This window comes from Vipera ursinii (genome assembly GCF_947247035.1).
Source record: "Vipera ursinii genome assembly, chromosome: 5".
In the NCBI taxonomy this organism is placed as follows: Eukaryota; Metazoa; Chordata; class Lepidosauria; order Squamata; family Viperidae; genus Vipera; species Vipera ursinii.
In genome coordinates this window covers 34,664,478-34,676,897 of record NC_139518.1, presented here as the reverse complement: position 1 = coordinate 34,676,897, position 12,420 = coordinate 34,664,478, and the positions used below count along the sequence as shown (strand labels likewise).

General features: G+C 35.5%; 1 protein-coding gene across 1 annotated transcript in view; it reads left to right on the top strand.

Annotated features, from left to right (window-relative positions):
• Positions 1-10,669: 10,669 nt before the first annotated feature.
• TRIM42 (tripartite motif containing 42) overlaps positions 10,670-12,420 on the top strand; it is a gene marked incomplete at its 5' end in the record, with an annotated part of 60,065 nt that continues 58,314 nt past the window's right edge. Inside the window, one exon of the mRNA XM_083364991.1 lies at positions 10,670-11,034. Coding sequence (XP_083221117.1) covers positions 10,670-11,034 — 365 coding nt within the window. The remainder of the gene's footprint in view (positions 11,035-12,420) is intronic.

Sequence of the window (12,420 nt, the reverse complement as noted above, 5' to 3'; positions counted from 1 at the left end):
AAATAACATAATAGCTTTTCAAAGAACATCAGGATATAAATAATGAGCGTCATTTTTTTAAAAGCAGTATTTAATTTTACAATTATAGATTACAGCAAGATTATAATTTAATGCAGCTGTTATCACTGATATGATCCTACATATGTTTCCTTTTTAAAAGTATATTTTATTTCAAATGATTAGGTAGGTATACAATGGAGAGTGTGAATACAGTGAAAATATGCTATGCAATCAACTTAGATCATACAGAAGATACTATTTTTTTACCAGGAACTAAAAGATATGTATATTTGTTTTCAGAGTGACATTTTGTAGCTCTGTGGTATTATTTATCATAATATTCTTCCTTCCACAGTAAGTAGAATATCAAGAAGAATTTTGGAAACATGAGATGGGTAGGGCCAGTTATGAAGATGTGATATAAGAAATAAAATAAATCTCTACCCTGATGAAGTGACAGCTGTTCAAGCCTCCAAGGTAAAACTAAATATTTTACAAGATGTTTGCCTTGCATGTAACTCATGGTGACTAGAAAAATAAAGTGCATTCATGTATGGTGGAAAAAAAAGTGTTAATTAAGAAAAAATGGTTGCATATCTATATTAAAAGGATATTAAGACAAGTTTTGACGTTATTTGTCTAGGTAATGTTGCTCTAGGAATACAATGGAAAGAAATTGCAAAAATTACCACAAGTATATGGATTGGTATATCATTCAATATTTTACAGATCAAGGCAATATTTGCTCAAAATTGCTGTTGATTCTCTGTGTACTGATATGGAAAACTGAGTTGCTGAACTCATAATAATACTCTATTACATAACTGCTGTGACTGTACAGAATTTTCAGCTAAGATAAAACTTTTTATAAGCAGTTTTTGAGAAAATGTGTGATATTCTTTCTTAGGGAAGAAGTCCACTCTGCAGAATTTAATCTGAATGTACTCTATCATTAATTGATTGATTAATGATCCATAGATTTTATACTGTCCCCCAGGTTAATACTATGCTTTGAACTTTCCATGTTGTGTAGCACATAAAATGGAAAGAGAAAAGATGAAAGGAATGGATGTTGAGAAAGGATGAAAAGAAAAGCAGAAGGGGCTTTGCTACTGACCATACTGTTAGATAATTTTCACAAACATTTTATAAAATATTTTTATAGCTAACTAGCTGACATTGTATTAATTCTCTTTCTTTGTGTTTCAGATATTTGTATCCCCAGACGTCCAATGCCATTGCACTGGGCCATTGCACTGCAAGTTCCATACCTTTTGGGGTTTTTTATAAATGTTTTATTAATTTTTTATTAATTTTTTTATTAATTTATTAATTTTCTAGTTTTATAGTCAAATACTTAATAGATAACGTGTTGTCTGGGTCTATTAGTAGTTAAATGGTATATATTAGCTTCTTCAGTCCAAATTCAATATTACACCATCAAATATTTCCTTTCTTCTTCCAGTAGTACCTGTTTTCCCACATTAGGCAAATACAATTCTTGTTGTTATTAATAAATATACAGTTGAATATCAACATCTTTGTTACATTTTTCTCATAATAGCAATAATGTCAGTTTTAATTGCATTTGCACTTAATATCCATATGTTCAATCAGTATCTTGTTTTCACTTTTTTTTTTACTTTTAATTTCCCATCAGTGGGAAAATGTCAAAATGTCTCTATTGTTTATAATTTCAAAGTAAGTTATATTTGAGTAACCGAAAGCTTCACACTTCTTAGCATTTTCCTAATTCTAATTACAAATTTTATCTTTCTCGTTATGATAATACTTCTATTCCTAGCAATTATGTATTCTCCACCATATTCAGACATCTAGTTAATAAAATAATATCCGATGTAATGGATCAAACCCTCTATTTTCTTCAGTCTTACTCTAGCTTTTTTTCCTTTGCCAACTAACTTTCCAAGTTAATGCATTTGAATCATCAAATAATTTTTCCTCTGTGTTTGTGTATATTGTTTGGACTAAGAAAGACCATTTACTAAAGTATTTTTGGAAGAACGAACCCACTGATATTCATTAAACAGTCTCCCTCCTTCTCCAATTCCCCACTGTTCCCAACAGCTGTATCTTCCATTCAATCAGTTCTTCTTCCTTTTCCTCAAATGTGTTCTGAATTCTTGATTGTAACATGTCTTTTACATTTCTGATATTATCATTCCATCTTCTAGATCTTCAGTTGTCTGAATCTGCTGGTTAGTTCCTTCCTTTAGGTTCTCGATCTTTGGATCTGCTTTCTCTAGTTTTCCTTCTATTTTCCTGGTTGCTAGTTCCTATTTCGTAGTCATGTTCTGGGTTTGTAAATTTAGATTAGAAAATTGTTCTGTTTTCTCCTTTCTGTTATTTCTAATCTTATCAAGAGCTAAAGCAATAGTCTCTTGTATTAATATCAACATGGAGAGAATTTCTTTGTGATCTTAATCCATATTTTCTTGGTGGCATATCAAACTGAAGACTTTGGGGACAGGTGTTAGAGATGGTGTTTCACCATTTAAAACCGAGTATGGGACATCCATTTCAATTTTTTGTAGGTGGTCTTTATAATAAAAATTGTTCATCAATCAAAAATTTGTAATCCAAAATATTCCATCACCTCAAGTCCTGCAGGGAAATAGTTCCACAACACAGCTCTGAAAGTCAATTAATATTTATATTCATAGTTCAGGCAGGCCAGTTTCAAAATAGTTCATCGTCTCTGCCACACCGATAAGCAGCCCAAAAGTTGTTGTTTTTTCCCCTTTTGCCAGCTGCAGTCTTCAAAAGTGAAAGTTTCCAAATCTGGGCTTCAAGCCAACTTTCCTTTAGGCATAACAAATTGTAGTGCCATAATTCATCACTAGATGTCATTGGCACCGTTTTCAAGCTTTTTAAATCCAAACTTATATTACAAGCTTTTCACATCTTTTTTTTTAAAAAAAGTCTCAAAAGCACTTTTAGTTCCCAAATTCAAAGCCATATATATATATGTATTAATTCCAAATTAATTTTGTAATTTTTCCTGTTTCTCCCAGCATTTTTCTTTTTCTGAGGGAATGGGGTGGAAATTTCCTTTCTCTCTCTCATCAGGGAGAGTGCTTTGGGCAATTTTTTCAGGAAGTAGTCTTAAAGTCATAAAGAGAGGATAGAGTCTCACCCAGTTTCATCCACGTTGCTGAAAGTTTGCTTGTTAGTGTTTATTGTCTTCCACTGTCAGCAGCTTCTGACTGGCTACACAAATGTAGCCAGTCTTTCCCCCGCTGGTTTGGAGGACTTCTTCAGATCAGACGGAAGGACCTCTGTCCTCCTGAGATCAACGAGGGTCCCCTCCTTGCTTGTTACCTCTACAGGACGACTTCTGACCCTTTTCAGGGTCTCAAATGCGAAAGACGGAGCCCCGTCTTCGTACACTTGTCCCGCCGTGACGTTAAGCCAGAAGCCACAAGCTACACACCTTTTGGACATGCACGCAATATTGTAATGCTAGTACAAAAAGGGTGGAGTTTGCAGCAATACAATTCAATGCTGCTTTTATCTAAATGACCCATTCAACAACCTCTGGAGATAGTATCACTATTGGAGATTTCAATCAGTTAGACGTAAACTTCAGCTTCTGTTTCAGGCTGTAGATTGTTTCTCTTACATCTGGTGATTTTTCTTAATAATGAAGAATTTCAGCAAACATTTATATTACAGTATATAAAAGACAGTGATAAATTTCCTAGTTCATTTGATCTCCAAACTTAGTAAATCTAAAGACACATTTAGTTTTTAATAATTAAATTATTTCCTCTGATTTTAATTAGTCCAGAGTGAGTGTGCTTCACAGATTATTGGTCTAGATAAGGATATTGCATTTTAGGTTGTGAATGGTAAAACTTCTTCATCCTCTCCCAACCCAATTCAGTTAGCAAATCTTTTCACATACAAAATTAAAAAGAATGAAAATAAATAAACATTTGTTAGTACAGCAGCTAAAGTACTGGATGAGGAAAAGTGAGACCCAGGTTCTAGTTCTCGTGTAAACATGGAAGCTAGGTTGGTGACCTAGGACCAATCAATCTCTCAAGTCTTAGACAAGGATCATGAACAACACCTATCTGTCAATCCACAATAGACTAGCATGGTAGATTAGTCATACTTTCAATGGACAAGCTTTCCTTCTGATATGGCTTGAGAAGAGTAGATACACACACACATAAAAACAAGTTGCTTTTCCCTTCCATTGTGCATTGGAAAGTGAAGTAGTGAGTAGTTTTCTGAACATCAAGAAGAGGGGGAAGTTTAACAAGTCCCAGTCTATGGATGATAGTTCTGATTCAGGATGGCTTTCAAAAATTTATTCTAGTGTAAACAAACTGACAACATATTTAGCAGTATTCTGTAATTCATAAAATGATATAGGGGGTTGCTGAGAAACTCATCAAAAAACCAATGCCTCACAATTCTGGATGCCAAGCAGCATCCCTGTTCATAGGTGTGATAAGTGTGATGATATAAGCAGTCATAGTTTATTATTACTATTATTATTTGAATCTCTAAATTTTTATCAGTTTGTATGTGCAACACTTTTTCATGCAATTGGCAGATATCCAAAAAAAGTTGTTAATCTTCACCAGTTACAAACTGGGGGAATTTTAAAATATTTAAATATAACCTGTTAGGCTTTGTGAGGACACAAAAACCATCTGGTTTTATGAAAATATTTTTATTACAATTTGTATTATTTTTATTATTAATTGCATAATGTACAAGAATCTGGAAAACCAGTCAAAGCAATTCTCAGATGATCTGTAGTTAATACTATGGTTATGTATAGTATTGCTTTGACTGGCTCAATTAGATTAAGGCCAGGTTTTCTTTTGTGCTTCCCCCTTCCTAGGCTGAGGGATTTCTTCTGTAAAAGTCCTATTTCTTTTCTTTTTTTTCTGGGTTTGTGACACATTCCAACATACATGTTCACGTAACAAAAAAGTTCATTCTAAGCTAAATGGAACTTCTAAGAACACAAACTGGATAATCAAAAGCTCGTTTTATATAATTTTATATAATTTACATTTGATTAACAAACAATACCAAGTAATTGAATTATAAATCCAAGATTCATAGAGAAAAATAGATATAGATTTTTTTAAAAAAATACTAAAACAGGTACCATACACATAAAATTAAAGATACATGTACCATACACATACAAATTTACTAGATATGCAAAACATTACCATATTATAATCTAGTGCTATTGAGATAAACTATAAAATCCATTTTAGGTGTCTTTCATTATGCTTTTATTGCGAATTTTACAATTACAATTATTATTTATTACATTTCAAGACTGTGAGTAATTCTGAGGATATTACAATAAAAAGCATTCTTTTCATTTTGTAATTTTTCTCTCTTCTGCATTGTCTCTCTCTGCTATACCTTATCACCTTTTCTTTTAATAATATCTTGCTCTGTTCATATAATATTTTAAGAGCCTTTTCTTGATTGCACAGCTGTTTCTCCAATGTAAATCAGTCAGTTGTGTATCTTTATTTAGAACTGCAAGTATTACTGTGGTTTTAAAAAAAGGGATGAGAGAAGAAAGTGATAACACATCCTAGCATAATTGAATATTTTATGAATGTAGGTATGTATGAATGTAGGTAGGTAGGTAGGTATGTGTTTGTGTTTGTGTTTGTATAGTATAGTTTTCAAGTCTTTTCCAACTTCTCTTCTTGCTTTTGAATTAAAACATACATTTTTATTTGCATGTATTTATTTAATTTATTTAATTTAAACCATTTGTATAGCTTCCCATATTAAAACCAAACTGGACAGCTTACAACCCAACCATGAAAGCAACATCTACAGCTAAAAACAAAAAGCAGTAAGACCAAAACCAGAACACCTAGTACCACAGCCAGACATTCCTGATGCAACTATCATATACTCAGTCAGCTATTAACTCACACTATCCCAGTGCCTACAAAGGCCCATAGCCACAACTGCCACATAGTCATTGAACAGAAGTTGTGAATGTTAGACTCTCAAATTGCACACCAGCTCTGCCTGGGGAAATCCCACCCTATCCAGAGTTAAAGGTGGCATAGTGCAGGAGCCCTCAACCTTGGCAACTTTAAGACTTGTGGACTTCAACTCCCAGAATTCCTTAGCCAGCAAAGCCAGGGTTGGAGACCCATGGCATAGAGACCCAGATGAACCAAAATTCCAAAGGTACTCTATCTTGCTAGTGTTGAGTCAAAGTTGGTTTCTCCCCCTCATAACCTCCTGGTACTCCATCAGCACTGTGGCAGCATCATCTGCCCAGCAAGGGGTGGAACTGACAGTAATCTGAATAAATGCTTCTACAAATCCTTGGAAAATCCTTGGAAATCGGGCAGTATTAAAAAAATTAATTCAGATTGAATGTTTTAAAAGCTGCTTTGGAAAACATTGGAGTTGACCCTTCTTTCTTTGACTCTGAAAATATGCTATTAACTTTAAATATGAGATAGCACATTTGTTGTGACACTGGAGAAAAGAAAGTAAATCACTAGAAGTAAAATGTAAAACATTTCTTTTTAAGGTATCTTACAGCAGAAATTCAAATACTAAGCAAAGAATTGGGGAAAATTACAAATTACAAAATATAAAGACCTGCAAATAGAAATAGAATGATTGTCATAAAATAAAGCAAAGATAGTACCAGTGCTAACAGGCACCTTGAGTACAATCCCTAAACATCTGGACCAACAGTTGAACACCACTGGCATTGACAAAATCATCATCAATCGATTGTAAAAGGCTTTACATGGAACAGCTTACATCCTGTGGTGATACCTTTAACACCATCAAACAAAAACATTTGCTCATCCGAGTTCTTTGGGAATGACTCGACTGGTAGATAAAAATGCCAGATCCATCTAAATATCTGGCTGATTATGCGATCAACTGTAACAATATATTGGAAACAACTAGAAGTCACACTGCAGAGAAGAAGTATGAGGCTTTTCTTTATTTTGCTGTTTATTTGAATATTCCTACTGAGTGCTTTTTTTGTAAAAAAAAAAAAAAGATGTCAGAACTCATGCACAGCTCTGGCTACAGTCGAAAGCACTTTACAGAGTGGGAGGGGGAGAAGAAACCACTTTAGGGAGCTTCCGAGGCACAGATCACTCACCTGGAAAAGATCTATCTCTTCTCTGATGCGGTTCCTGCAGCTGCTCTGACCTGAGGCCAGGGGAAGCATCCACAGCTCTCCGCAGCCTGATCCAGACTTCGGAGGCCTGGAAAAGATGTCCAGAGCTCAGATCTATGGCCAAGGAACAAATTTGTAGCCCCCCTGTGGCCCAATTTGGGCTCTGGAGGCCTTTTCCAAGCCTCTGGATCTTGGATCCATGGTCATGGAGCAATTTTTGGCCCCCCAGCTGCCCAATTTGGGCTCTGGAGGCCTGGAAAATACCTCTGGAGCCCAGATCGGGCTGCGTGGGTGCTGCAAAATCACTCTGCAGCCATAGATCTAGGCGGCAGAGGTCTTTTCCAGGCCTCTGGAGCCTGGATTGGGCCGTGGGGGGCTGTGGACATGTCCCCTGGCCTCAGATCTGAGTGGTAGCAGGAACCATGGCAGAGAGGAGACAGACCTTTTCCAGGTAAGTCTTGCATGGCAGGAAGGGAGGGGGAAGCATGAGAGCGTTAAGTGAACACTCGTAATTCACTTGCGCTGACAGCTTAGAAGGAACTGTTTCTTCCATTCAAAAAAAGGTGCTGGAATGCCGTTCCATGCATTCTATGACCAAAAAAACCACTGGCTACTGAAATTAATAAAGGACAAGGCTTAGTGTGCTAAATCATTTTGTACTGATTTACTAAATAGTAAATACTGTTAGGTAAAATGCAACTTACGTTCTGTACACCAGTACATAGGATCACTCATCTCAAGTTTGTCTATTTCTGCAACATGAGGCTGTCTCTCATTTTCTTGCTACTAAACTACAGTTCCATTAAGATAGACTTCAAGTACAGGTGTTTCTTCCATAATGTTTGCTACTTTGTTTTTATTTATTTATTTTCTTGGCTGAATAGAAAGCACTTCCTTGATTTTTTTTCTAGTAGCTTGCCAGCTCAAAAGGAGTTGTATTCCCTGTATCATGCAAAAGGCATGCTAATAGCCTAAAGCACGGGTGTCAAACTCGCCATGTCACATGACGTGTCATGACATATCACAACTCTTTTTACATTGCTGGCAATGGGGTTGGCACGGCTTCGGTATGATGAAACCGGCCTGCGGGCTGGCAGTTTGACACCCCTGGCTTAAAGCCTCTTATTCCCTTGTACTATGATTGAATGATCTTCTCTTTCACCCCACCTTTTCCATCATTGGAGCTTTTTTCAGAGAGCGGGTCTTTGCATAATAGTGTCCAAAGTTAGAGAACTTCAGCCTGGTCATTTGTGTCTCACGTGACAACTCTGTGTTTATTTAATGACCACTGGTTTATTTTCTTGACTCTCCATTTTATTTTCAGGAGTTTTTCCCAACACCAAAGTTGAAAGGCATCAATATTCTTCCTATAATGTTTCTTGTAAAATCCAACTTTCACTTCCATGGAGTATCATAAGGAATATATTCTAGAATACACATGCTAGGATACCAGTCTGTAAAATTGCAGTTCTCAACAAAAGGAACAGTCCTTAATGGAACTGTAGTTTAGTAGCAAGAAAATGAGAGACAGCCTCATGTATAGGCTAGATTTCCTGTTCAGGAGAGAACCAAAGTCCTAGCAGTATTCTAAATGTAAAATTAAATCTAACACGCATATTACTTTTCCAGCAGTTACCACCATAGGCTTTAATAGTGCGGAAAAGCCAATAACCTTTTATACAATGATCAAGAGATTCTCCAGACCAAATAATTGTCTTTCTCAATAATCTGATATAAAATATATCAATAGTGTCCCCCTAATTTAACAAGAATATAAAACAATATATTAATTGGCTTTATCTGTGACCATTTTTATTGCATTGAGTTAAATTCTGGGAAAAATTTGTAGTATTTAACAGGTAGAGACATGATGGGTATTAGGGTTTAAATTGATAACTAAACAGGTTAATTTGTAGAGCTAATTGGATGTTGAGATTTAAAAAGATTCCTTTTTTCTTTTACTGTATTTACAAAAAGGCTTAACTCTATTTAGTCACAAGCATATGGTTTGCAATTATCTTTATTTAGAATGATTTTAGGTTTGTGTTTCTAATTTCCTAATTTTGTGTGTACTTCATAAGTTGCAACAGAATCAAACCCTTGTGGTGTTACAGCAATACATGTAAATTAAGCATCTGGTTATACTTATAACCCAAAAAGTTTTAGCAGAAATTTACCTTCTTCAATGTGTGAATTCTCAATAATACTTTATTTTAAAAGTCCTCAGTATACAATAGCATATGTTTTAATTTCTATCAAGAACAATGAAATCCATAAAACCCCATTAAAGGTTTTAAAGAACTGCCAAAACTATAATACAAAGTGGCAAGTGTATGACAGTTGTGGAAAGGAATGGGAATGGAAATAAGTTTGCCTTGATTCTGTTTAGCTTAATATGGTGCAGATGGAAGTTTTGTCAGGCTTTCTCCAGCCAGCATCAGAGTTGAAGTCCACACATCTTAAAGTAATCAAGGTTGAAAAACCCTGCTCTATAAAGTACATTTCTGACGTGTCCTACCTTGACCTGCTGACAGAGAGTACATAATGGTAAATACCAAGCATTGATTTAATATTTCAGGAGTTGTTAAAGAAAAACAGAAATGTTAAGCAACTGAAGTTCAGGTGACTTTTCATCTATATTTGTCATGGGAGGACATTGGAAAGAATGCAAAAGTGGAAAATTGAATAGATTCTTGTAAATGGCTGCAGGTGACTTCCTCTCTATTTGAAAAACATTTGTAATAAATGTGTTTTTATTAGAAATTATCTATTTATCTCCCTCATAACCACATCACTGCCTTAATTTCTTTATATTTATTTTCAACTATAGGTAATCCTTGATGTATGACTGTAATGGAGCTTGCCCATTGTCCAATCTCTTTTTAAAAACTTCCAGTGTTGGAGCACCCACAACTTCTGGAAGCAAATTGTTCCACTGATTAATTGTTCTAATTGTCAGGAAAATTCTCCTTAGTTCTATGTTGCTTCTGTCCTTGATTAGTTTCCATCCGTTGCTTCTTGTCCTGCCTTCAGGTGCTTTGGAGAATAGCTTGATCCCCTCTTCTTTGTGGCAACCCATGAGATATTGGAATACTGCTATCACGTCAGCCCTAGTCCTTCTTTTCATTAAACTAGATATACCCATTTCCAGCAACAGTTCTTTAAAGGTTTAGCCTCCAGTCCTTTCTTGTTTTCTTGAGCAGTTCTTGTTCAATTTGCCCATATTATCAGACCAATATAAAAATAAGTGTTTGGTCATTGTGACATAGTTTGTGATGTAACAAATATGCTATTTTCATCTACAAAAAAAAATTCCCCAGTATCCTCATTGGTAAAACTCATTGTGATATCATTATTCCTTCCTAAGTGGTCAGAAAGAAATTTTCACAACTCTGGGACAAAATAAGCCCTAAGGTAGCAGACAAGAAACAAGAGCAAGTTAGTGGGGGAGAAAGGGGGGAAATATATATATTCTTTTTTAAGATTATGACCAGCAGACCCTGTGCATGTTGCATGAATTGTCCTTGCTGCCCAGGGTGTAATTGCTGCAAGAAATGCCTAAAACTATGCGGCCCAAAACAATCCAGCCTGTGCTGGAAGTTTGTCTTTACAGATGAAAGGAACTGTGACTGTTGCTACTGCCCACACGAAGATGACACCACCTGCCAGTGCTGTCACTGTGCCTTCTCAGAAAGCCCCAACTGTCGCTGGTGCTGCTGTTCCTGTGCTAATAATAGAAACTGCAAGTGCTTGTGCTGTACTGAGGAGAATAATGAATGTCAGTGCTATGAAAGTAGGTGCTGCACTTTTCCATATTTGCCATACAGACGTGGAGCTAAATTACGAAAAAGGTAAGAGCTGTCAAACATTGCTTCTTTGGGGAATCTTCCTCAAAACATATTGATCCATCATCCTGAGTAATATCTGTCTTTATGTACATAATGTTTTTTAACTGGCGCTCTTAAAGATCAAATGTGGAATTATTGTTAGGCTGGTTCAGACCGTAAAGCAGCAACTTTCTTCAAAATAGTTTATCAAATTCTGCAACATGAGATGATGAGAATTCTGCATTTTTTCTTAGAATATCCCCTTGTGAATTTTTAGCCAAACATATCTGAAAGTTGCTTGTACATATAAAAGTTACAGCAATTGTACCCTTAGGTCTACCTCTTGAAAGACTGTAAATGGCAGGTGGAAGATGTAAGGTACAATTTTTAAAAAATCTGCTTGGTGAAGGAGGAAACAAAAAGTTAAACCATAGTTAACTGAATGGAAATACTAACTGTTCTCTTCTTCTGGAAAGGAATAATTATAGAACCGAAACCTATATTTTGCAACATTTTAAAAGCAATTGTAGTATTTTATATTTGGTACACAAATAAAAATAATTAACTATTAAAAAGTATGCAAATGCAAGTAGATTAATAGGTACTACTTTGATGGGAAGGTAGCACCATTCCATTAACCTTTGGTTTATAGCCATGCTGGCCACATGACCATAGAAAATGTCTTCAGACAACACTGGGTCTCCTAGCCAAAAACAAAGATGACCACTGTGCCCTAGAATCGGTCACGACTGGACAGGGAAACCTTTACCTAATCTTTGTCAGGGATATGCAATTCATTTCCAAGAATGACATAGAATCCTTTTTGTTATATGTGACAAAAGCCTTTTTAAAAAGGCTTTTATATTTCCTAGGACACCAAAAAAAAAGTGCAATTGCATGCAAATCTGTCATACTGCTAATCACCAAAATGGCATTCCCTCCTTTAGAATTTCAAAGTCTGATTTGTCTATAAACAATACAGAAACCTAATATTCATTGAATTTGATGGCCTCAGCACACTCATTAGTAGTCCAATAATAAATAATTAGAATAGATACAGAATATCTTTGGAAGCACGGATCATTATTTAAAGGCACAAGAGTGAATAATACATAAAATGTATGCATTGTATGAATGTTGTATCTCCTTCTCTAATACTACTTGTATCACAACATGTGTGTTTGTGTGTGTGTGTAAATTTTTTTGGATATACAAATATGAGCTGTCATGCTGTAACTAATGCCTGTGGATGGCCTTGGGTTAGGCTGAAACAGGAAATAAGATTTGTCCTGTGTTTGGGGCCTAGCAAGGTATTCTAAATACTTAACAAACACTTCACACACACACACATACACACACACACACACTTACGTGTGTGTGTGTGTGTGTGTGTGTGTGTGTATTGGTATC